General features: G+C 45.2%; 1 protein-coding gene across 1 annotated transcript; it reads right to left on the bottom strand.

Moving 5' to 3' along the window:
* Window positions 1–5718: 5718 nt before the first annotated feature.
* LOC116979679 (hepatocyte cell adhesion molecule-like) lies at window positions 5719–26328 on the bottom strand. The gene is made up of 6 exons (XM_033031374.1): window positions 26265–26328; window positions 24802–24880; window positions 16862–17224; window positions 15644–15925; window positions 15135–15217; window positions 5719–5828 (listed from the first exon to the last, which is right to left on the bottom strand). Exons 2-5 carry the CDS (start codon window positions 24848–24850, stop codon window positions 15153–15155), a joined length of 759 nt encoding a protein of 252 aa, XP_032887265.1. The 5' UTR covers window positions 24851–24880; window positions 26265–26328; the 3' UTR covers window positions 5719–5828; window positions 15135–15152.

Genomic DNA, 26328 nt, shown 5'->3' on the forward strand with positions numbered 1-26328 from the left:
ATCTATTTGCCCTGTATGCAAATTGATGGGAGTCCAGTGAGGCAGGGATGCTGGATTTAATATGGGAGAGGATCAGCCTTTCGAAGCACTTCATAGGGATTGGAGTCAGGGCAACCGGCCGGTAGTCGTTGAGGTTGGTGATTTTGTACTTTTTCGGCACCGGCACTATGGTGGCTGTTTTCAGGCAAAATCCATATTTTGTTGCATGCAACTTCATCTCTAATTTTCTGCACAACAATGTTGAAGTTGCTGTCATAATTGCTGTCATAATTTTTCCGTAATGATGACTCGCTTGGTATATGTTCCTCTGTGTATTTCCCTAAAAAACCTCTGAAAGATTTGTTTTCCAATTTCCACAGTGGAATTCCAGCATCAATGAATGAGTTGCACATATCACTCGAAAACTCAGATTTGCGACTGGAGCCAGCAGTAAATGTTGTGAGGAGACAAGCTTGCGTATTTCCTACCTTCAGTTTCTCTGCCGCCGACTTGTGTTTAGCTGTCTGTACATGCTGGGGGACGAAATATTTATTCTCATGATTCACTCACATACTTTGCAAAACAGCACACAGTCGCCTGTAGAGAATATGTCACTTCCGTACACTCTCACCAAATCGTTCAGTTTTTTACAAGGCGTTGACTTGACTTTAGGCATTTTGACGCTTGCAGGGGTAGATCCTACAGGAGCGGGGATGCAGACCTCGACAGGCAGGCCAAGTACAAGCTGAGAAGAGGAATCAGAGCTGCCACGGAAAGGCACTCTGAGAAGTTGAGGAGCAAGTTCTCAGCAAATGACTCTTCTTCAGTGTGGAAGTGCTTGCAAGAAATCACAAGCTACAAGAAGAAAAACCCCCGCTCCTTGGACAATCATCAGCTGACCAACGACCTGAACGAGTTCAACTGCAGGTTCGATAAACAGGAACTTAACCCTGGTACCCCACACCCCATCCCCAACCACCATTTCACCATCACACCTATTCACAGCTTAACTCCAGTTTGAAAAGACGAGATCCTTCCCCACCTACTCATCCCCAATCACCATTTCACACCTACTTAAAGCATGACTCCAGTCTGCATAGACTGGACCCTTTCCCACGCACCCCTCTCCAATCACCACTTAACACCCACTTACAGCCGGGTTTCGCCCCGGTGGTGTAAATTTTCTTGTAAGTTACGTTAAAATGGCAAAGAAAAGGCTGATTTAGGCACTCAATCGTGAAAAAGGCATTATCTTCCTGAAATCATCAAAAAAAGGCATGAAATGGCACATGGCATTAATGCAAAATCCTGGCTCTAATGATGAGCATCTCTGCCTTCTGCAACTCTTCTACAGTAGGGCCTGAACGACGAATGTGCCAACCTTGGCAGCTGTCGCTCTGGTTAGGCTTATAGAAGGTTTGAGCAATGTGGAATAAGCATACCATTGTGAGGACCAGGGTGCTCCACTTGGAGAAACGCTCATTCCTTGAGGGATTCTGCACAGTAAGGACGTGTGGTGTTAGTTGCAAGAGGACGGATCTCGCTATCTAGATCTGGCTCAATGACCTCAAAGGTCTCTTGAGGAAAGGCATTGCAGGTACGTGGTCTCTTGAGAAACGCTGGACCTGACAGCTAGGTGGTAGTGCGGAGTAGGGCTGCTGGGACAGACCGTGATCCGTGGTCGGCTGGTGTGAACAAACCTCCTCTGATGAGGTGATGAAAACTGATGGATACATTGGATACGGTTGTGGACGTATGTGTAAAACCGCCTTGACCAGTTACAGGTGTACCCCAGCGCCACTTTGCTGTCCGTGTGGCAAGTGATGTTGTCACTCTCTGGATTGTTGTTACGATACCACAGGAAGCATAGAAATTCTCGATGGACACAATTATTTTGTGCCGCATACGCATGCACACACACACACGCGAGGCTTCGGCCGTGGGCCCTGTGGACGGTAACATCAGGAGCTGACCTGGTTGTTGATCGACTCCAAACTCCAGCAACTTCAGCTTCATCTGCCGCAAATTGTGGGGCTTGAATCGGACCGTTCGCAGGGCCTTTCATTGCTCGAAGTAGCTTAAAATCAGCCGCAGGATCTTCCATCCCTCGGCGGGGGCTTCAACATCGGGAGCCTCGATCGCCTTGATGCAGCAAGGCGATCGACCCAGAGCCCGCGGCCGATTTTAAGCCGCGCGGGGCGATGAAAGGCCCAGCGAATGGGCCGATTCAAGCCCCGCTCTATGATCTTTGCTCCACCAGGACGTCTCCCTTCTCCAATCACCGCGCTCTATCCTCACTCCCACCCCTCTACTTCTGCTCGGACCAACACCTCTCTCCTCCAATCATCGCGCTGAATCATCATGTCCATCTCCCCCCCCCCCCCCACTGCCTGCTGACCGACGTCTCTCTCGTCCAATCGGCGCCCTCGATCATCAGTCCCACCCCCACTGTCTCACGGAAAGGGGAGATTTTTAATAGATTTTTTCACCAAATTTCAAAATCCGGATTACAAAACATGGGGAGGGGGGGGGGGGGGGGTTGTCTCCCACCTCTCAAACATGGAAGGAACATGTGTCCCGTTCCCTCCCCTCCCCCCCCTCCGGGATTTCCACCTATGACTGAAATATCACCTTTCCTTTTCTCTCGAGATGCTGCCTGACCCGTTGAGTTACTCCAGCTTTTTGTGTCTGTCTTCGGTTAAAATCAGTATCTGCAGTTTATCCCTATGCGTTTTCTGGATCTGTGGACATTTGCCACACCATAGTGAAGTGACTAAAGGTGCGAACATTCCCCTGCAATGACTATGATGAAAACCTCATGGGGCGAAGTATGTGGTCCTTAGCTGAGGGCGGCTAGAGGCTTCTCCAATGTTCACTGACTTCGGTCTCTCTCTCTGCAGGATCTGCTGGAAGTTTCCCTTCTCTCTGTTTGGCTGCTCAGCTCTCCGTAACCAAGAGTTTTAGCCATGTGTTGAAGCTTATCGGTGGCCACAATGTTGCTGTCTGAATATTTGCTTATTTCATTTAAATCTGAACCACGAGCAAAAAATAAATACAAAATAAGGTTTGCCCAGGGATGGGGAACTTTTTCATGTTGGAAAGCCGTGTTAAGTTAGCTGTAATCTAATAAGGCCGCATCCAAGAAACTTCAATTAGATATACTTCAAAATTCTAAAGTTAACTAACCTTTTAATGAATTTGTTGAGACTGCTTTTTGTGGGAAAGCATTTGAATATTTGGTACGCAGTTTCAACTGATCTTCTAGATGGGTGTCCGTCATTTGTGACCTCAAGGGCATCTTGATATGGGCTAGGTAGGAGAACGTAGATTGGCAGCAATAAGTGGTTGAAAAGCAAGAAAGCATTTTTCGTGCATGTTGCCGAAGACGTGGGTATTCTATTGAATTTTTCCATATTTCAATCGGATCTTTCTCAGTGTCAAATAAGGACTTTAAAATGTCATCTTCTGAGAGCTCAATCAATTCCATCTGTAGTTCTTTAGGAGCCTTGGAGACATCAACTAGGTGAGGTTGAAATGCTAATTTGAATGCTAAAAAATGCTAATTTCGTTGAATCTTCTTTTACTCTTTGGTATTTTAAATACGTTCATTTTAAGATTAAAATTAAAATAATAAAAGACGAACAAAAACATATTAACAAAAAAAAAAGGATTTGTTCTACAAAATTTGGATTCATTCAAAAGGCCGCACTTAATGGCCTAGAAGGCCGCAGGTTCCCCACCCGATTCAAACCCTCCAGATGGAAACTGGAAACCCATGCAGTCACAGGGAGAACGTGTAATCTCCACACAGACAGCACTGAAACCAGGGATTGCAACATTAACTGCCGCATCGCCGCGCCACACACAACTAACATGTGTTGATGGTTGTCATTTCCCATTTTGTAAAGTCTGTGCCATGATTTTGAAGATCTAAGAAGGGCCAACTGCAGTATAATGATTTTGTGGTGGAATTCATTGATATTTACCATCATTATATGCAGGGGCAGATCCACCGTGAAACTAATGAAGTTTAAACTTCAAGGCCCCTAATCCCGGAAGGGCCCCAGAAGCATATTTTTCTATTTAAATCCCGCGGGGAGGGGGAGGGGCAGTGGCCACTGCCGGAGGGGCTCAAGCTTGACGTTAAAATGCATAGAATGGATTGGATAGCTGCAAACCAGACATACACCTTGTAAATTGTTGTAAATAATGTTGCAGAGTCTGACTTCGCTAAGAGTTGCTTGGATGGGGTGTTGAGCCTTGTCTGAGTTTTCTGTTATCAGGGTAAATGTTTCCAAGTTGACTTAATCTCAAAGTCCGTTGTGAATACAATGTATTGAACTGTTGTATCATTGGGTTAGGGAAATACCTGTTATGTATGGGGGTTAATCGATATCTGTAATTGGGTGATTAAGAGTCCACCCCCATGTGGTTCGGTCCCTCGAGATCCTGGGACATATAAAAGTCCGTGATTACAAGGCTCAGTGTCGATCTTCTGGAAGAGCGCTCAGGACCGCGTACCCTTCTGGAGTGCCTCTGTCTGAGCGAGGCCTAGAGGGCTTGAACAGGCAGGCGCAAGGATCGAACCCGCTGTGTGATCTGTGACGCGCTTTTGGTAAAATAAAATTTAGCTGTTTCAAGTGCTTGATTCAATGTTTTTTACTGAAACTAGACTGGGAGGAAGCTTAGAAACGGGCAATTATCAAGCACATGTCTCATACCTTGCAGAAATTATTTTAACTTGTAACTATGGAGTTTCGAAGAATGCAAACAAACAGGAAGTGGGAACACAGAACTGAGGACTCAATCAGATCGGCCAAGATTATATTGAATGGCAGAACAGATTGAAGAGTTCAAGCTGCCTCCACCTGCTCCTCATTCACATTCAGATGAAATAAATAATCAACATCTGGCATTTTTGAAAGTTTATTCTGAAGGAATGTGGATCACAGTTAAGAAAATAAGTTATCTAATAATAATAATAATAATAATAAATACTTTATTGATCCCCTCAGGGAAATTCAGATGTCCAGAAGCCCCCAACCAACAAACCCACAGATTCAAAACGAACGCAGACAGAAAATACATAGAATACAATGTGGACACTACCTGAGAGCAATAAATACTTAAAAAGACCAATAATTAACAGTTAAAAATTAAAAATTGCGAAATGCATCCCCCTACAGCCCGGTCCGATTTATAAAATCTAATGGCTGCAGGGGTGAAGGATCTCCTGAACCGCTTCGTTCTACAGGGCAGGGAGAGGAGCCGGTTGTTGTTCCGAGTGCTCTTTTGACTCTCCAGAATTACATGGAGGGGTTGCCCGGGGTTTTTCAGGATGACCTGCACCTTGTGCCTCATACGCCTCTCAAGCACATCCATCCCAGAGTCTACTCTCCCCTCCAGCACTGAGCTAGCTCGTTTAACCAGTTTGTCCAGCTTCTTGTTGTTTTTTGCACTAATGCTGTTGCCCCAGCAGACAACAGCGTAGAAAATAACACTTGCAACTACAGTGTTGTAAAACATGTGCAGCATAGCATTACACACATTGAAGGATTTGAGCCTTCTGAGGAAAAAGAGTCTGCTCTGGCCTTTTTTGTAGAGGGAGTCAGAGTTGACAGACCAGTCCAGTTTGTTATCAAGGTGCACTCCAAGGTATTTATATGTATGCACCACCTCAATGTCAGCCCCTGCAGCATTGACCGGCTGAAGGGGGAGCTTGGACCTAGGGGGAGCAAAAAGCTGCACAAAAAGCTTCAAGTGCATTACTTTATAGTGCTAGATTTTGGACTGTTAAGAGATGGTCAGCAAATTCCATGGTATGTGCAACTGGATCAGTCATTTGGAACCTAGAAAATAGGACACTGATGTTAAGATAAAAGTACTGCATTATTCACAGTTTTTGTAACATTGATAAACCATTACAAAAAACTTACATAACTGCTGTGATGCTAGATTCAGGATCAGGAAGTCCAGGTTCTGAAATGCTTCTTTCCGACAATCACTGGGCTATTGAACACTACGAACTCCAACTAAACTCAGAACTGCAAAATGCCTGGGTTGCACCATGGAATTTCGGCTTTGTTTTGTTTTTACAATATATCGGATTTTTGAAAAATTAATTAAACTTTTTTTACTCTAAACTCTTTAAACTCTATAGGTCACCCAGCATCACCCTCCACAATGAATTCAAACTCAATAAAGCCATACCCAGGCCTGTCTTTCTTGTAAAGTCTTCCTCATAAATGCCTGGGAAGTCTGTCAACATTGAGAGCACTCTCCCAGGCAACAATTGACACAGTTCCCCTCCATATCATATCTTATAGATAATATGCCAGATTTTGTCAGAACTGAACGAGGAGGAGGACACAAATGCAGGCTCAGACACAGGGCAGATCATCCTTCGGCGTTTAATCGGTCCAAGTCAGTACACAGGTAGGCAAAACAGAGGCAACAGTACCATATAGGAGCCGGCAAGAAACAGTGGTCGAAAATACAGGCAAAGGTCGAGATCACAAGGTCACAAGATTTCGAGAGCAGGAACGAGGTGATAATAATAATAATAATAAATTTTATTTAATGGGCGCCTTTCAAACATCTCAAGGACACCTTACATAGTATATCGGAATAACATATAATCGGAATATAACAATAAAACCATCACAGAGACACAAATTAAAAACAGGATTCAATCCAAAAACAGAAAATCAAAAACACAGTGTGAAGAGGGAGCAGCGGCAGCCAAAGCGCGCCAGCGTCCACTCTCTCTTCACGGCAGCCATCTTGGACACAGACCTACAAGACTACAAATAGACAAAAAAATCATCCCCCCACAGTGGATAGCACTGTGGGGGAAGGCACAATGTCCAGTCCCCACCCCATGTTCACCCCAAAGTCAGGCCTATTGAGGCCACCGCAATTGCCTCTACGGAGGCCCGATGTCCCTGGCCGTTCTCACCGGGTGGTCTTGCCCCGGCGTCGGGAGAGTCCTTTCGGCGGCTGGGCCACCTGGAACGGCCGCTTCTTGGTTGGAGCCCGCGGCTGCCGAAGCCGACAAGGCCGCGCCGGTTTGGAGCTCCCAGGCTCCAGATGAAAAAGTCGGCGCCGCCTCTCCGCTCCGCAAACCCGCAGCCCGGAGTTGTTGCTCTCGGCGGTCCAGCTCGCCAGAGCTCCAGCGCGTCGCTCCAGCGCGGCGACCCAGGCAAGGGATCGCCCGCTCCGCTCCAGCGCTCCAATGCTGTGCCGCCGCCGAGGCCGAGGTGCTGGGCGGTTCCCGCCAGGAAACGGCGCTCCAAGCCCGCAGGTAGGCCACGAGGACGGATCGACGGGCAGCCCGGAGAAGAAGCTGCCTCACCGACCAGGTAGGGACCTAGAAATTAAGTTTACACCTACCCCCCACATTAAAAAGACCATATCCCCTACAAACAAAAAACAGGACTCACTAAAAACTATTAAAAAAACGGATTTAAAACGGACGGCTGCTGGCTAGCAGCCGTTCACCAAGATGGCTCCTCCTCCTCGATACCAAGTAGCATACACCACGAACTGGCAATGGGAACTAAAACACAAAAGGCTTAAATACAGACTAGCAGGGGATAACGAGACACAGGTGAAACACATCAGGGCGTGGCCAACAGACTAGCAGGGGATAACGAGACACAGGTGAAACACATCAGGGCGTGGCCAACAATCACATGAGGGTAAACGACCTGACAGGAAATGGGACCTGAAACAAGAGGAGATGTGAGACACCAAAATAAAACAAGAATGCAAACTCTAATACTAAAACCCAATAAGAAACAGAAACTAGATCAAACGCGAGACCTGACAGTACCCCCCCCTCCACGGCCGGCTCCTGACGGCCCAGGATCTTCAGGATGTTGGTGCCGATAGTCCCTGATAAGTTCCGGGTCGCATATGTTGCGAGCTGGCACCCAAGACCGCTCCTCAGGTCCATACCCCTCCCAATCCACAAGATACTGACAACCACGACCACGCCGGCACATCCCCAGCAACCGGCTGACCGTAAACACTGGACCCCCATCAAGGAACCGGGGGGGGGGCGGAGGAGGTGTGGAGGCAGGGACCAGAGGACTCTCCTTAAATGGCTTCAGACGGGAGACATGGAAAGTAGGGTGGACCCTCATGGCACGGGGGAGTTTGAGACGAACCGCCACAGGATTAATGACCTTCGATATGGGGAAAGGACCAACAAAACAAGGAGCCAGCTTCCGGGATTCCACCCTCAGCGGTAAGTCTCGAGTGGAGAGCCACACCCTTTGACCAGGCGAGTATACTGGAGCCGGCGTTCTTCCACGGTCAGCCATCCTCTTGTAACGCGCAGAACTGCGCAACAGCATCTGACGAGCCCCATTCCAAACCTTGCGACAGCGACGGACGAGAGCCTGAGCGGAGGGCACACTGGACTCCTTCTCCACAGCAGGGAACAATGGCGGTCGATAACCATAGGCACACTGGAATGGAGAGAGACCAGAGGATGAGCAAGGAAGTGTGTTGTGTGCATACTCCACCCAAATAAGGTGTTTGTTCCAAGTTGAAGGGTTCTGTGCCACCAAGCACCGCAGTCCTGTCTCCAATTCCTGGTTAAGGCGTTCAGTCTGTCCATTGGATTCCGGGTGATAACCAGATGTAAGGCTGACCGTGGCGTCCAACAGAGAACAAAACTCCTTCCAAAACCTGGACACGAACTGAGGCCCCCGGTCAGACACAATGTCTCTGGGAAATCCATGAATGCGAAAAACACGAGACAGCATGACCTCTGCCGTCTTCTTGGCGGAGGGAAGCTTGTGCAACGCAATGAAATGGACCATCTTAGAAAATCTGTCCACTACAGTCATGACTGAGGTGTTACCTTCAGAAGAGGGCAAGCCCGTGACAAAGTCCATGGAGATGTCTGACCAGGGGCGTGAGGGGACAGGCAGCAGATTCAGGAGGCCAAAGGCGGCCCGACGGGAGGTCTTGTTCTGAGCACAAACACTGCAGGCGGCGACGTACTCCTTAATCCCCCTCTCCATGGAAGGCCACCAAAACCGTTGTTTGGCCACAAACAGGGTTCGGCGGACACCGGGATGACATGAGATCCGAGACGTATGAGCCCAGTGAATCACCTGTGAACGAAGAGACTCGGGAACAAACAGACGATTAGAAGGACACCCTAGCGGAGACTGAACACCAGCAGTTGCCTCGGAAACTCTCTTCTCAATCTCCCAAGTAACCGCCCCAACAAAACAGGAAGCAGGCAGAATGGGAGTTGAAACCTTAGGGGATGGGTCAGGATCAAACTGTCTGGAGAGAGCATCAGGTTTGCCATTCTTGGCACCAGGGCGGTAAGACAGTACAAAATCAAATCGATTAAAGAAGAGAGCCCACCTTGCTTGGCGCGAGTTGAGGCGTTTGGCTGACTTGATGTATTCCAGGTTTTTGTGGTCTGTCCAAACTAGAAACGGCTGCTTGGTACCCTCCAACCAATGTCTCCATTCCTCCAAGGCTGTTTTAACCGCTAACCGTTCACGGTTACCCACATCGTAATTTCTCTCAGCAGGAGAAAGCTTCTTTGAGAGGAAAGCGCAGGGATGTAATCGACCATCTGTGGGGGATTTCTGTGAGAGTACGGCCCCGATGCCCACACCCGAGGCGTCCACCTCAACCACGAACTGGAGTGACGGGTCAGGGTGAACCAGGATGGGGGCTGAGGAGAAGCTCCTCTTGAGTCTCAGAAATGCAGTTTCTGCTTGAGAGGACCAAGAGAAAGGCACGTGGGGTGAGGCAAGAGCATGGAGTGGTGCAGCAGTGACACTAAAGTTCCGGATAAACTTCCTATAAAAATTAGCAAACCCAAGGAACCCCTGAAGTCGCTTACGACTGGAGGGTGTAGGCCAGGTGGCCACAGCACTGACCTTGCTCGGGTCCATCTGTATACCAGCAGGTGATACAACATAACCAAGGAATTGAACAGTGTTAACATGAAATTCACATTTCTCAGCTTTCACAAACAGATCATTCAGGAGCAAACGTTCTAGCACCTGGTGTACATCCTGCACATGGGAAGTCTCGTCTGGAGAAAAAATCAAAATGTCATCAAGGTACACAAACACAAATCGGTTCAGCATGTCCCGTAATACCTCATTAACCATGCCTTGAAAAACTGCTGGAGCATTAGTAAGACCAAACGGCATGACCAGATATTCATAATGACCACTGGGTGTGTTAAACGCAGTTTTCCATTCATCCCCGTCCCTTATCCTCACCAGATGATACGCATTTCTAAGATCTAACTTAGTAAATACTGCAGCGTCTTTTAACAGTTCAAATGCAGAGGAGATAAGAGGAAGAGGGTATCTGTTCTTAATAGTAATGTCATTGAGTCCTCTGTAGTCAATGCAGGGCCGAAGTGTTCCATCCTTCTTATCCACAAAGAAGAATCCAGCTCCTGCAGGTGAAGAAGAAGGTCTGATTATCCCAGCAGCAAGGGCATCGTCAATGTACTTTTCCATGGCGAGCCGCTCAGGTGAAGACAAGGAGTAGAGATGGCCCTTAGGAGGCGCTGTACCTGGCAGAAGGTCGATGCAGCAGTCGTACGGTCTATGCGGCGGAAGAGATGTGGCCTTGGCCTTGTTGAACACCTCCTTTAGGTCTAGATAATATGAGGGAACCTTGGTGAGATCTGGAAAATCCTCCTCCCTTGAACGGGGAGGTTGCCGGAGGGTGGTCCTGGAAGATCCCAGCAAACTGCTCCTTGACGGATCCTTCATAGACTCAGGAGAAGAATCATGCAGATAGATGAGTTTACAGTTATTCCCCCAAGAAATTACTTCCCCAGTACCCCAGTTCATGTGAGGATTATGGTAAGACAGCCAAGGGAGCCCCAAAACCAGAGGATGAAGAGGACAGTCGAGGAGATGAAAACTGATGGTCTCAAGGTGATTACCTGCCACGATGAGTTGAACAGGTTGAGTTCGGGGAATTACTCTGTACAGTAGGCGCCCATCCAGTGCACTAGCCTCCATAGGATCTTGAAGCTGTTCACGTTCCAGCTTCAATTCATCAGCCAAGCGAATGTCCATGAAGTTCTCATCTGCCCCAGAATCAACCAAAGCCTGCAGGGAGTGCCACTGGGAATGCACCAACAATTGTACCGTCGACAATGGACGAGAGGAACGGCTCATAGGAGTGGTACAACTCACCAATGTCCTCTCTTTCATTGGTGAGCTTTGTCTTTTACTGAACAGCTATTCAACAAATGTCCCAGTTCACCACAGTAAAAACACCTCATTTCCCTTAGGCGGCGCTGCCGTTCCTCCGGACTGAGTTTGGCTCGTCCCACCTGCATGGGCTCCTCCGAAGATGCAGGTGGCGCTGTAGGCTGACTGGACCGGCCGAGAGGGAAGAAGTCCCGACTGGAAGGTGAAGGGCGACGCTGCCGCCACTGCTGGGAGGAGGACCGAACTGCAGCCGATCTCCTCTCTCGATCTCTTTCTCTGAGCCTAGCGTCAATTTGGATAGCCAGGGAAATCATAGACTCGACGTCGGAAGGCAGGGTTAGTGGAGCCAATTGATCTTTGATAGCTTCAGACAATCCATTGCGAAAAGCATCCAACAAAGCAGCCTCATTCCATCCACCCTTAGCAGCAACAGTTCGAAAGTCAATAGCAAAATCCATAACAGAGCGATTATCTTGTTTCATGGAGATCAGGTTCTGTGAAGCCTCTCGGCCAGGATTGGAGTGATCAAACGTGCGGGACAGAGCTTCCATGAACAGGACCGATGTCTGGCAAACAGGAGAATTCTTAGACCACTCCGCCGTGGCCCAAGCCTCCGCCCTACCCGACAGGTGCGTGATGATAAAGGCTACCCTTGAGCGTTCTGATGAAAAGGAAGCCGCTTGAAGTTCGAAATGCAGTCCACACTGAATCAAAAAAGGTCTACATTTCTCCGATTCCCCCGAAAAGTGTTCCGGTCTTGCCAGGTGGACGAATGGAGATGCTGCAGCAGCCACGGCCATCGGAGCTCCTGGAGACACAGACAAGGAAACAGACTTGGCAGGCACGGGAGCAGCAGCAGGAAACAAAGAATTCAGCCGAGTAACCAGGTCTTCAAACCGAGAACTTAAAGTGTTCACCTGTGAACCGATGTCTGCCTGGAACCCCTGCTGACGCTCGCCGAGATCCCGGAACCCGGCGACGATCGAGGAGAGTTGACCCTCGTAATGCTAGATGCGCTCCTCTTGCTTCTGGAGCGCTGCACGAAAAGGATCAGAGCCCGCTGAGTCCATTGTTGGCCAGTTCGTAATGTCAGAACTGAACGAGGAGGAGGACACAAATGCAGGCTCAGACACAGGGCAGATCAGTCTTCGGCGTTTAATCGGTCCAAGTCAGTACACAGGTAGGCAAAACAGAGGCAACAGTACCATATAGGAGCAGGCAAGAAACAGTGGTCGAAAATACAGGCAAAGGTCGAGATCACAAGATTTCGAGAGCAGGAACGAGGTGATACCAAGTAGCATACACCACGAACTGGCAATGGGAACTAAAACACAAAAGGCTTAAATACAGACTAGCAGGGGATAACGAGACACAGGTGAAACACATCAGGGCGTGGCCAACAGACTAGCAGGGGATAACGAGACACAGGTGAAACACATCAGGGCGTGGCCAACAATCACATGAGGGTAAACGACCTGACAGGAAATGGGACCTGAAACAAGAGGAGATGTGAGACACCAAACTAAAACAAGAATGCAAACTCTAATACTAAAACCCAATAAGAAACAGAAACTAGATCAAACGCTAGACCTGACAGATTTCTCCATTTCAATCCCTCAGTCTGTCAAAACTTATTTCATTTCTTTGAGAGATGCCGCGGGCAATTCCATCGATAACAAGAGGCGGCTCTAAAAAATGGCCATGCTCAATTTGGTTCCAACACGTACGTTAGTTGTTGGGATGCTATTATACAGTTGCACAAGACATTGGTGAGGCTGCATTTGGAGTATGGTGGTCACTTTTCATCACCATGCTATTGAAAGGATGTTGTTAAGCTGGTATGAGTGCAGAAAAGGTTTACAAAGATGTTGCCGGGACTTGATCCCCTGAGCTATAGGGAGAGATTGAGCAGGCTAAAACTTAATTACTTGGAAAGCAGGAGGCCGGGTGGTGCTCTTAGAGGTGTATAAAATAGTGAAGGGAATAGATATGATGAATGCATACAGTCTATTCACAGGGTAGGCGATCCAAAAACTAGACGACATAGGTTTAAGGTGGGAGGAGAAAGGTTTAATAGGAAGCTGGTGGTGTATGGAATTAGGTCCCAGAGAAGATAATTGAGGCAGTTACTATAACTATATTACAAACACATTTGGACAAATACATGGATAGGAAAGATTTAGAGGTATATTGGCCACCAGTGGCAGGTGGGTCTAGCAGAGGTGGGGCATCTTGGTCAGCATGGGCAACTTGAGCCAAAGGGCCTGTTTCCATGCTGCATGACTATAAATATTTCTTTGATTTTAATCAGAGTAAAAAAGATGAAGGTGGTTTGTTAATAAATTCTAATCACATGTTTGACTGTCACATTTGCAGAATAATGTCAGTTGCAAATTAATTGCATTCATTTTCTCTCCTTGTGGAATTTTCCATCTTATGAAATACAAAAGATACTGCAGGAGTCATCATGAACACATCACGAGGTATAAGCAGCCTGATGCCGAATTAGAAACGTGTGACTTCAAGAACATTTCCAAGCGGCACAGTGGCACAGCAGTAGAGTTGCTGCCTTACAGCGCCAGAGACCCGGGATCGAACCTGACTATGTGTGCTGTCTCAATGGAGTTTGTACGTCCTCCCCCTGGATCTGCATGGGTTTTCTCTGGGAGCTCCGGTGCAGGGTTTTTACTTGAAATGTCATCAATTTCATTCCTCCTTAGAGTACTTAGAAGTTCATGATAAAATAGGGCAAAGTCAGCATGGTTTTGTGAAGGGGAGATCTTGCTGGAATTCATTGAAGAAGTAAAAAGCAGAACAGGCAATGGATGTCAGTGGATGTTTCTTTACCTAGATTTTCAAAAAGACTTTGATAAGGTGCCACATGTGAGGCTGCTAAGGAAGGTGAGTGCACATAGTACCAAAGGGCAGGTACTAGCAAGGATAGCAGATGGCTGGATGGCAGAAGGCAGAGTGGCAATAAAGGGGGCTTTTTCTGGTTGGTTTGCAATGATTAGCGTAGTTCCACAGGGCTTGGTGATGGAGCCGCTAATCTTCACATTGTATATTAATGATTTGGATGAGGGGATTGAAGGCTTTGTGGCCAAGTGTGCAGATGATACGAAAACAGGTGGAGAATCCAGAAATCGTAGGTGAAACGGGACTTGGGAGTGCTGGTGCAGGATTCCCTAAAAGTTAATCTGCAAGTCGAATCGGTAGTCAAGAAGGCAAACGCAATGCTAGCATTTATTTCAGGAGGGTTAGAATACAGAAACAGTGATGTAATGCTGAGGCTCTATAAGGTGCTGGTCAGGCCGCATTTGGAGTATTGTGAGCAATTATGGGCACCATATCTGAGGAGGGATGTGCTGGCTCTGGAGAGGGTCCAGAGGTTTACAAGAATGATCCCAGGAATGAGTGGGTTAACATATGATGAGCATTTGATGGCAGTGGGCCTGTACTTGCTGCAGTTTAGAAGAATGAGGGGGAACCTTAGTGAAACGTACTGAATAGTGAAAGTGGATGCGGAGAGGATATCAGGAGGAATTTCTTTAGTTAGAGGGTGGTGAATCTGTGGAATTCATTGCCACAGAAGGCTGTTAAGGATGTCAATGTATATTTTTATGGCAGAGATAGATTTTTGATTAATACGGGTGTCTGGGGTTATGGGGAGAAGGCAGGAGAATGGGGTTAGGAGGGAGAGACAGATCAGCCGTAATTAAATGGCGGAGTGGACTTGATGGGTTGAATGACTTCATTCTGCTCCTATCACTTATGACCTTCTGACCCCCCCTCCCCCCCCACAGACACACCTCAACCTTGGAGTTCCCCCAGCAGATTATTGTCTTCGCAGGATCACATGTCAATCAGCCAGTAAATTTTCTCATCACTTATGTAATTTATAAATAAACGTATACACTATGTAGCAACACTCACCACTTTTACAAAGTAGTTTCAGATATAAACCAATGTAACCATCATAGCCAGAGGGACCAGGATCATGAGATAATTTCTTTCACCTGAAAAATGTTTATAAAAGTTAATGAAATAAATAGATGAGCTTCTCATGGTCACGTAAATCATACAATCTGGTTTTAAAACTTAGATTTACATGATGCCCAGTGCATAGGGAAGGACTGACTATTGATTCAAATCATAATGATGGAGCAGTTAAAAATGTTGTACGTGAAAAGGATTATAAAAGAATGACCGATCAAATTATTTTGTTTAATTTAATTCTGGCCAAATATACATTTTAATTTTATATTGGGAGCTTTAAATATAAAATATGTCATCATACAAACAGGGCTGTCGGGTGGTTTGCAGTATTGTTTATGGTTATAAGGAATTCATAGATTATAACATCATTACTTCTCAATTTCAGCTGAATTCCTGTGGAGGTAAAGTGCTACTACTGTGAGAAAGATCAATGTCTAATTTCTCACCACTCCAATTTCCGACGTTACATTGGTTGACAGATACTTCATTGCTGGACGCATTACTGACTGGATTCTTTACGATGCATCTGTATTTGTATTGTTCTTCTTCCGTAGCACAGCCTATCACCAGTATTGTCTGAACATAGGTCTCGATGACGCTTCCAGACAATGATATCTTTTCCCAGTAAATCGTGGCTCTCTTTTCATTGGAGACAAGGCAACTCAAAGTGATATTAGACGCTTTCTGAGCGTGTATAAATGTCTTCGCCACAGGTTTAGAAACTGGATCTGAAATACAGATACTTATGTAAGTGGATTTTTAAATGCATTTGCAATTATTTGATTTATTGTGGTGTTGTTTTGGCAAAATCTGATTCATTATTACACACCTGCAGATTTTTATGTTTTACTAGACCAAGTGCAGACCCGCTGGGTCTGCTCCCCCAACGCACCTGTTGCCTACCCGTAGCCCCCATGGGAGGCGTGGTCCTTCAACTCAAGCCGTTCCCAAACATAAGATTCCAGCACCTCCCTTGCCTCCCTCAGAAGTGCCCTGCGTGTTGCAATAGCAATTCACCTTCCCCCTGCTCGTCTATCCATTGTGACATCATCAGTTGAAGCTGCCATTGTGACATCATCATTTGAAGCTGGTCGGTTTAAAATTCAAGGTATTTAGATTTTTTTTTAAAAACTTTAATCAGTAATGTCAAGAAATAAAGCAAAAAATGTTCAGTGAATGTGATCTCTGCCTGGAGGGGAAAAATGTGAATCAGAATATGTAAAAATTGTGAAAGTTGGCGTTTTTAAAGCTTTAATTGCGAATAACGTGTCAAATATAGGATGAAATCTTCATTGAGACTGATCTCTGCTAGCTGCGCCATTGTGACGTCATCAGTTAAAGCTGGGCGTTTCAATTTGAAAGTCTTTTGACCTTTTTAGACTTTTAATCAGTAATGAGTCGAGAATATGTCGAGAAATAAAGCATAAAATGTTCTGATAAGGTGTTCCCGGCCTCGAGGGGAAAGATGTCAATCGGAATATATAAAAATGTGATCGTTACCACGTAGTGTTTTTGCGAAGATGTAAAGACAACCACATAGACACACACATATATATACACACACGTACAAGATCACACTTTTAATATGATGTCAATTTTGCATGAAAAAGCTGACTTTTCTAAAGGTGCAAAAATTATAAAAAGTAACAGGAATGAACACTTACTAAATACTTGAATTCCAAAAGTGCTTTGATCATGATTTTTCAATTTGGATCCATAGTAGTCAATTCGCATTTGATACTCTCCACTGTCATTGACTTGTACATCATTCAGCACCACTAAACCATGTTTGATTGTAGCTCTTTGTTCGTATAATGAGTGCACAAAATGCAGCTTTCCCAGATCATTGGAATGCCATGTTAAAATCTTTACGTTGCATGGATATTTAAACCTAAAATTAACAATGTACTGCTCATCTTTGCCTTGGTGCTCAATGGGAAACATTACATCTTCTCCCGTAGTAGTATTAGTGATGGTTTCAGGTCTGGAAATTAATGCATCTCCACATGCCACGATCAAATGTAATGCTGGAAAACAAGCATAAATTCAATTGCAAAATACTCAGAGGCTGGAAATCTAGGATTTTCAGTGCTTGTCACTGCAAGAGATTAACTGGATGTTAATGTAAAGTTGCCCTTACCATAAGACACTGCTTTAACATGCAAATTATTGTTTCAATCAAATAGAATACTTTATTGTCACATGTGACTAGGCACAGAGAAATTCTTTGCTTGGATACCCAATGTATACAAATAGCGACCACCGATGGCATTGACAAAGCACGCCGGATCCTCCTTTTGTTCTCTCCCTCCCCACGCTAGGTCCCCATTGTTCTCCCCCTCATGGCGGCCCCCCCACACTTTCGACGGTCAACCATGGATCGACCCGCGAGGCTTCACCGCCACCGAGGCCTCACCACTGCCGACGCCCCACTTCATGTGTCCGTGTCATATTTCGGTCGGCGCCATGATCGGCCGCCGCACTGACATCTCCACAATGCCCTGAGGCCTTTGTGGTGTTGACCCGGGCCCCAGCCGCGGGTGGGCTATGCGGCGGCGTCTCGATAAAGCCCTCCGGCCGCATTCCCAGTCCACAGCCTTCTAGCCTCGCGACCGGTCAATACAGGCCCACCCCCAAAATAAATACCCGACTAATGGATATCCGTACATCCAAAACAAAGCATTTAAGAGAACAGCAGGAATTAATTTATCAGTCGCTTCATGTCTGTAGGCATGTTCGGCTGGTGGAAACATTCCCATCTGCCTTCTCTCCCCACCACCATCCTCATCCACACAGCCACAATAATCAGTGAATGGTTAGAGAAGAGCATAGAGCACTGAGCACTCATTCGCTCACTCATTGTTTAGAGCAGGGGTCGGCCAGCAGGCGTATTTTTTCCCCCCGCACATTGTTGGATTGGTGGGCGCTGTGCCACTAATTTATTTTATCAGCAAAAGGCGGACCTAGAACAAGCGCAGACAGTGAGCGCGTCAAAACTACACTTAGCTGTGGCAGGAAGCGATTCTCTCTCTCTCTCCAATGGCTACAAAACGCAGGAAGGTGGATGCTGAGTGCCGAGTCCTCCAAGACACTTGGACAGATAAGTACTTATTTATACAGCAGTTCGGCATGCCCACATGCCTTATCTGCCCTGCACGTGTTAGTGCCAACAAGGAGCTCAACATCAGGCAGCACTATGAATCAAAACACCCAACATTCTGCGAAATTAGTGGGCAAGCAAGGAAGCATGAGGTTCAGAACCTTAAATGGAGCCTGACAAATCAAAGTCTGATGTTCAAGAAACAATTTGTAGAATCAGAAAGGAACACGCGTGCTAGCTTCATGGTTTCTAAGTTTATAGCAGAAAAAATGAAGCCCTTCACTGACAGAGATTTCGTGAAAGAATGTTTGATGGCCGTTGTGGACATTCTGTGTCCCGAGAAAAAGATTTTATTTTTAAATGTCAGTCTCTCTGCAAGAACAATTGCACGACAAATAGAAGAAATGTCAGTGGATGTGAAACACTGTTTAAAGGACTATTGCAAAGATTTCCAGTTCTTTTCATTAGCATTCGATGAGAGTACAGATACCAAAGATTACAGATTACAGAGAGTACAGTCAGCTTGCAGTGTTTGTACATGTTTCTACTAGAGTTCTACAAGAAATATCTTCTTGAATCTGGTATGTACACTAACTTGGAAGATCACGCGAAAAAAACGGCATCAATGTTCGGCAGTACTTACATGTGCGAGCAACTCTTCTCAAAACTGAAATACACGAAGAGTAAATTACCCTGTACAACTGCAGAAGGACCTCTTTGCTCCTATACTCAACTCCTCTTGTTATGAAAGCAAACACGCCATTCGCTTTCTTCACTGCCTGCTGTACCTGCATGCTTACTTTCATTGACTGAACACCCTTTTCCTAACTTGACACCATTTAGATAATAATCTGCCTTCCTGTTTTTGCTACCAAAGTGGATAACTTTACATTTATCCACATTAAACTGCATCTGCCCACTCGCCCAACCTGTCCAAGTCACCCTGCATTCTCATAGCATCCTCTTCATAGTTCACACTGCGACCCAGCTTTGTGTCATCTGCAAATTTGCTAATGTTACTTTGAATCCCTTCATCTAAATCATTGATGTATATTGTAAATAGCTGCGGTCCCAACACTGAGCCTTGCGGTACCCCATTAGTCACTGCCTACCATTCTGAAAGGGACCCGTTAATCCCTACTCTTTGTTTCCTGTCTGCCAACCAATTTTCTATCCATGTTAGCACTCTACCCCCAATACCATATGCCCTAATTTTGCCCACTAATCTCCTATGTGGGACCTTATCAAATGCTTTCTGAAAGTCCAGGTACACTACATCCACAGGCTCTCCCTTGTCCATTTTCCTAGTTACAGCCTCAAAAAATTCCAGAAAATTAGTCAAGCATGATTTCCCTTCGTAAATCCATGCTGACTCGGACCGAACCTGTTACTGCTATCCAAATGTGCAGCTAATTCATCTTTTATGATTGACTCCAGCATCTTCCCCACCACCGATGTCAGGCTAACTGGTCTATAATTACCTGTTTTCTTTCTTCCGCCTTTCTTAAAAATTGGGATAACATTAGCTACCCTCCAATCTACAGGAACTGTTCCTGAGTCTATATAACATTGGAAAGTAATCACCAATGCATCCACGATTTCTAGAGCCACTTCCTTAAGTACCCTGGGATGCAGACCATCAGGCCCTGAGAATTTATCAGCCTTCAGTCCCATCAGTCTACCCAACACTATTTCCTGCCTAAAGTGGATTTCCTTCAGTTCCTGTGTCACCCCAGATCCTCTGACCACTAGTAATAGGCTCGGTAATAGAGAGAGACACATACAATGGAAGGTTGCGGGGGGTCAGGATCAATGCAAGGGAAGGAGATCTGGAGGGTTTGAATCAGGGGTGGGGAACCTGCGGCCTTCTAGGCCATTAAGTGCGGCCTTTTGAATGAATCCAAATTTTGTAGAACAATCCTATTATTTTTATTAATATGTTTTTGTTCGTCTTTTATTATTTTAATTTTAATCTTAAAATGAACGTATTTAAAATAACAAAGAGTAAAAGAAGATTCAACGAAATTAGCATTTTTTAGCATTCAAACCTCACCTACTTGATGTCTCCAAGGCTCCTAAAGAACTACAGATGGAATTGATTGAGCTCTCAGAGGATGACATTTTAAAGTCCTAATTTGACACTGAGAAAGATCCGATTGAAATATGGAAAAATTCAATAGAATACCCACATCTTCGGCAACATGCTCGAAAAATGCTTTCTTGCTTATCAACCACTTATTGCTGCAAATCTACATTCTCCTACCTAACCCAAATCAAAATGCCCTTAAGGTCCAACATGAAAAGGTTCCCCATCCCCGGTTTGAATGAATCGAAATAAAGGCAGAGAGTTCGACAGAGATTTAAAAAAAGATGTGGTGCATTGTGAAGCCAGGGAAGGAATGTAGGGGGAGGGAATAAATTGGTGCAAGCCCACGTTGAAGAGTTTAGCAAAGATCCTATAGCGAGCAAGATAGCCCACTCGACGTAGTACGGTCATGGGCAGATTCATGGGTAATCCTCGGCCCCATTTCCGTAACCAGCTTCCATCTCCGCCATCTTTGTCCGCCATAGCGGAGCAAAGATACTAGTACGGAGACAGAAGCCGGTTTCAGAAACATCCTCGTAAAAATCAAACATCTTATGTAAAAATCGTCTCCTCATTTTCATTCTGCCTCTATGCCACAATAAAAAGCGAAAAGATGCCCATGTTCCTTCCACAGGAAATGAAGAAAGCTAATGAAATGTTGGCCTTCATAACAAGACAATTTCAGTATAGGAGTAAAGAGGTTCTTCTGCAGTTGTATAGGGCTCTGGTGAGACCACATCTGGAGTATTGTGTCCCGTTTTGGTCTCCGAATTTGAGGAAGGACATCCATGTGATTGAGGCAGTGCAGCGTAGGTTCACGAGATTGATCCCGGGGATGGCGGGACTGTCATAAGAGGAAAGATTGAAAAGACTAGGCTTGTATTCATTGGAGTTTAGAATGATGAGGGGGGATCTTATTGAAACATATAAAATTATAAAATGACTGGACAAGCTAGATGCAGGAAAAATGTTCCCAATGTGGGGCAGGTCCAGAACCAGGGGGCACACTTAGAATAAAGGGGAAGCCATTTAAGACTGAGGTGAGAAAAAACGTTTTCACCCAGAGTTGTGAATTTGTGGAATTCCCTGCCACAGAGGGCAGTGGAGGCCAAGTCACCGGATGGATTTAAGCGAGAGTTAGATAGAGCTCTAGGAGTTAGTGGAATCAAGGGATATGGGGAGAAGGCAGGCACGGGTTATTGATTGGGGACGATCAGCCATGATCACAATGAATGGCAGTGTTGGCTCAAAAGGCCGAATGGCCTTCTCCAGCACCTATTTTCTATGTTTCTATGAGCCATTTAAAAAGAAAAGTTTAAAAAAAAACATTAAAAAGGACAATTAACAGAATCATAATTTGTTAACATATTAATCTAACAAAATTTAACAGAATTATGAATGAACAGAATTATGAATCTAACCCTATATCACACACTAAAACCTGTTCCCCCGCAACGCCGAAAGGGATTTACAAAGTCGGGTCGGGTTACTGAAATGGACGAAAAAAAGGCTTACTACTCCGTTGCGTACTACACGTCAGCCCATTGCATTTAGCAGGAGTGGTCTATCGGATCTTTGGTTGTTAGAGGTCATCAAAACTTTGAGAAGTCATTGTTCATACTGTTGGGCTGTAAGCTACCCATGCAGCATAAGTGGTTATTTATTTATAATACGAGGGAATTATTTTATTTATGTAAGCCCAATTGCAAATAACCCTTCTTTTAAACCGTCTGTTTTAGATAGAGGATTCGTTCAATGGAAAACCTCTGGAATTAAAACGGTGGGAGACCTTTACCAAAATGGCATTTTTCTCTCATTTCAGGAACTACAGCAGAAATCCGAGCTACACACTAATCATTTTTTTAGATATCTGCAACTTAGAGACTATGGAAAACTACATACGCCAGACTACAGACTTAGGGGTCCAGAAACCCCTGATGAATGTTTGAATAGACATCCCAACACACATAAATTAATATCTTATATTTACAATATCCTCTTAGATACCGAGGTTCCGTCTTCAGAATCATATAGACGAGCATGGGAAGACGAGTTGGCTCATTCCATAATAAAAGACACATGGGATGATATATATTCATAATAATAAGATACATGGGAAATGTATAATAAAAGATACATGGGACAATATATAAATCACTGTTCGCTAAACGCTAGGCACTCCTTGATACAATTCAAAATATTATACAGACTACATTATTCGAAGGTAAAATTAAATAGGATTTTTCCAAATATTTCCCCTCTCTGTGATAGATGGCAATTTCAAGAAGCCAATGTAACGCATACCTTTATAGCTTGTATAAAAATTCAACATTTTTGGGTGGACATTTTAAAAATTATTTCTGAAGTTATCAATACCCAACTGGACCCAGAACCAAAATTAATAATATTAGGATTATCAGAACATACTACAAACTTTAATGACAAGTCAAAGTGACAATTTCTTGATTACAGTCTAATAACTGCGAAAAAATGAATACTAACATTTTGGAAAAAACCAGCAGCCCCCACAATTAAAATGTGGGTTACGGAAATGACCGAGACCTTGTATTTGGAAAAAATAAGACTTGTCTTAATTGACAAACCAGAACTTTTTGTTAGAATATGGTCTCCATTAATTAAATATTTGAAAAGGTAAATTGGTTTAACACAGAATCAGGGTTGAAACCTGAGTTTGGGATTGGATGAATAGTTACACTCAATATTTCCCGGATCTATCTCCATAATCTTGTCATTGGTAGTTTCTCTCTGCGTCTCCTTTTCTCTCTCTTCTTCTTCTCTCTCTATTACTTTCTCTCACCTTTTTCTACCTTTATCTTCAGGCCCGAACAAAGCTTTCCAAAAAGGGGGGTGGCATGACAGGATTACAAAAAACTTAATGTGAAATAATGTGCACGCTGCGCACATCACGAGCGCGAAGCGTGAAGTCACTCGATGCCATTGTCCCTTAAGCGGGCCCTGGAAGCTCAGAGGTTTTAGATGCTCTCTGATGCATTCTGAGCCTTATTTTGGAGCATTTTTGCACCAAATTTATGACCAATATTTCAGAAATTAACAGGAACCTGAGAGGTAGCTTTTTCACACAAAGGGTGCTGGGTGTATGTAATCAGCTGCCAGAGGAGGTAGTTAAGGCTCGGATTATCCTAATGTTTAAGAGACATTTGGACACATACATGGATAGGACAGATTTAGATGGATATGGGCCAAAGGCATGCGAGTGGGACTAGTTTAGATGGGACATGTCGGTCGGTGTGGGCAAGTTGGGCTGAAGGGCCTGTTTCCACACTGCATCATTCTATGACTAAAAAGTGAAGAAGAAAAATGCATGTAGATGAGTAGAACAGGTTTGAAAGAGGAGTGAAATGTAAAGGCAGAGAGAGGTTTATGGGTGGAAAGGAATATAGGAAAGGAGGGGGGAGAGTGGGCTTGGGCAGATGGGTGAAGGGAAAATAGTCACAAAGGGCTGGAGTAACTCAGTGGGTCAGGCGGCATCTGCGGAGAATATGAATAGGCGACGTTTCACAGAGTGCTGGAGTAACTCAGTGAGTCAGTCAGCATCTGTGGGGAACATAGATAGGTGACATATCACAGAGTGCTGGAGTAACTCAGTGGGTCAGGCAGCATCTCTGGAGAAAAGGTATAGATTATATTTCGGGTCAAGACCGTTCTTCAGTAATATTCATGATGTGACATGCATAGACATTCCTGAATGTTATCCAAACCATGGTGAGCTACTTTGTTATGGTGCTTGCCCTCTCCTATAACATCTCTGCTGCCTTGGGTGATGCAGGACAGGACACAAGCTTTAGGGCACGGTGTGAAGCTGTTGCCGTCTGTCCCAGCCTGGTAAAAACCTGGATGGAGTGGATTTGGAGAGGATGGTTCCACTAGTGGGAGAGTCTAGGACCAGTGCCCACAGCCTCAGAATTAAAAGACATTCCTTTAGGAAGGAGATGAGCAGTAATTTCTTAAGTCAGAGGGTGGTGAACTGTGGAATTCATTGCCACAGACAGCTGTGGAGGTCAAGTCAATGGACATTTTTCAGGAGGAGATTGATAGATTCTTGATTACATGTTACAGCCGCTGGGTTCAGATTCAGCCACTCTCGCCCGGCGACGTGAGAACAGAAAACTGGCTGTTTCCAAAGTGGAAACGCAAATTTTCCCCCACGATTTTTTTTGTGTGATATTTTTCTTAGGGGGGGAGGGGGGGGGGGGGGGGAGAGGGGGTGCGTTCGCACCCAACGCACCCCCCCTTCGGACGGCCATGATCTTTATTCTTTAAAATAAACCTGAAGCTATGTAAGAAACTTGTAATTAAATTGTCGCTTACTATTATTTGTATACATGCTTCTCATAAAAAAAAAATATATTTAAAGTAAGTCACAGTGTTATTCTTACCATAAGGTAGTTTAAGGATGTTGAAGTTCGATGGCACTGAGATTTCCATGGTACCGCTGCGACTTGTGCCGTTCACCTTCTTTAGCGGAATTAAAAGAAAACGATATTAAAATAAATAATAATATAGGACGAAAGAGAAAGCTAGTTTTAGTTCATTTTTTTAGAGAAACAGCGCGGAAAAAATGTCCGCCCCGCACATTAAACACTACCCTACCCACTCGGGACAATTTATACATTTTGCCAATCAATTAAACTACAAACCTTTGGAGTGTGGGAGGACACTGAAGGTCACGGGGAGACAGGTCCGTACAGACAACACGCGTAGTCGGGATCGAACCTGAATTTCCGTCGCTACGGCAGCAACTCTAGCGCTGAGCCACCGTGACCCCCGCCCCCGCCCCCGCCCCCTGTTTCAGTGTGACCTGCCTGATATAGTTATCAAAACGATAGTTATCGTGTTTTGACAATACGATAGTGTTATCAAAACAGTATCAAAGTAGTGTTTTTTCCCAAGTATAAGCATGCGTTGAATGGCAATCTGGGTTCTCCTTTCCTGGTGCGGTCTTTTCTTTGCTTCCCGAGGATGGGCAGGGACCAGGCTCACCTCCACCGCATCGCCCCGATTCTAGTACGGGTTAACAACTATCGGTTATTTATCCACGGTGATCAATGCAGGCAAAGTGCCGGAGTCACACGAGTAACATCTTACCGTGAAAGGAAAGCCTCTTACGCTGCAAGCACCACGGGTTAAGTTTGAGGAGTGACGAGGGCAATGTGAATGAGCTGAACATAATCTTGGGACACAACTAAATGAAGGGGAGTGGATACTGTCAGCACTGTGTGTGGATGCACTGTGTGTGTATTTCACAATACCATCCAGGCAAACCTTCTGCTGCCCAGAGTGAAAAAGTTAACATCTCAGTCTATGATATACGACAATGTAAGAAATTATATAATCGACTGGCAAGTTCTCAAATTATATTCTACACTGAAACCCCAACCGCATTGTATTTCATGCCATTGACATTTTTGTAACTTGAAGGGCCTCGACCCGAAACATCGCCAATTTCGTTCGCTCCATAGATGCTGCCCTCACCCGCTGGGTTTCTCCAGCATGTTTGTTTTACCGTGAATAGATGCACTCGCTGATAAACCAGGAAATCTCTCGCTGCTTCCACCACGTTGTGGTTCACTTCGTTTGTTTCTCAAAACGCCCTGCTTCTAAACAGCGGTCACGGCTACACTGGAGGGTCCCAGCCAGAAATATCGCATGTACCTTTAATATAGTTACCTCATCACTACTAACCACTCCCCATATCACAAGTATAATTACAACCTCCCCACCCACTGATCACTCTCTAGTTTCCGTGACAGACCACATACAGCTCGTGCTATCTGTAATGTTACAGAATGAATAAATGAAGTAAAGCTACAGTGTGTTGATGACACTTCTTTACACTCACATCGCTCTGTAGATCTTTGATCTGACCTGTTGAGTTGCTCCAGCACTTGTCGCTTCTGGGTGAT

This window comes from Amblyraja radiata, chromosome 13 (genome assembly GCF_010909765.2).
Source record: "Amblyraja radiata isolate CabotCenter1 chromosome 13, sAmbRad1.1.pri, whole genome shotgun sequence".
Classification (NCBI taxonomy): Eukaryota; Metazoa; Chordata; class Chondrichthyes; order Rajiformes; family Rajidae; genus Amblyraja; species Amblyraja radiata.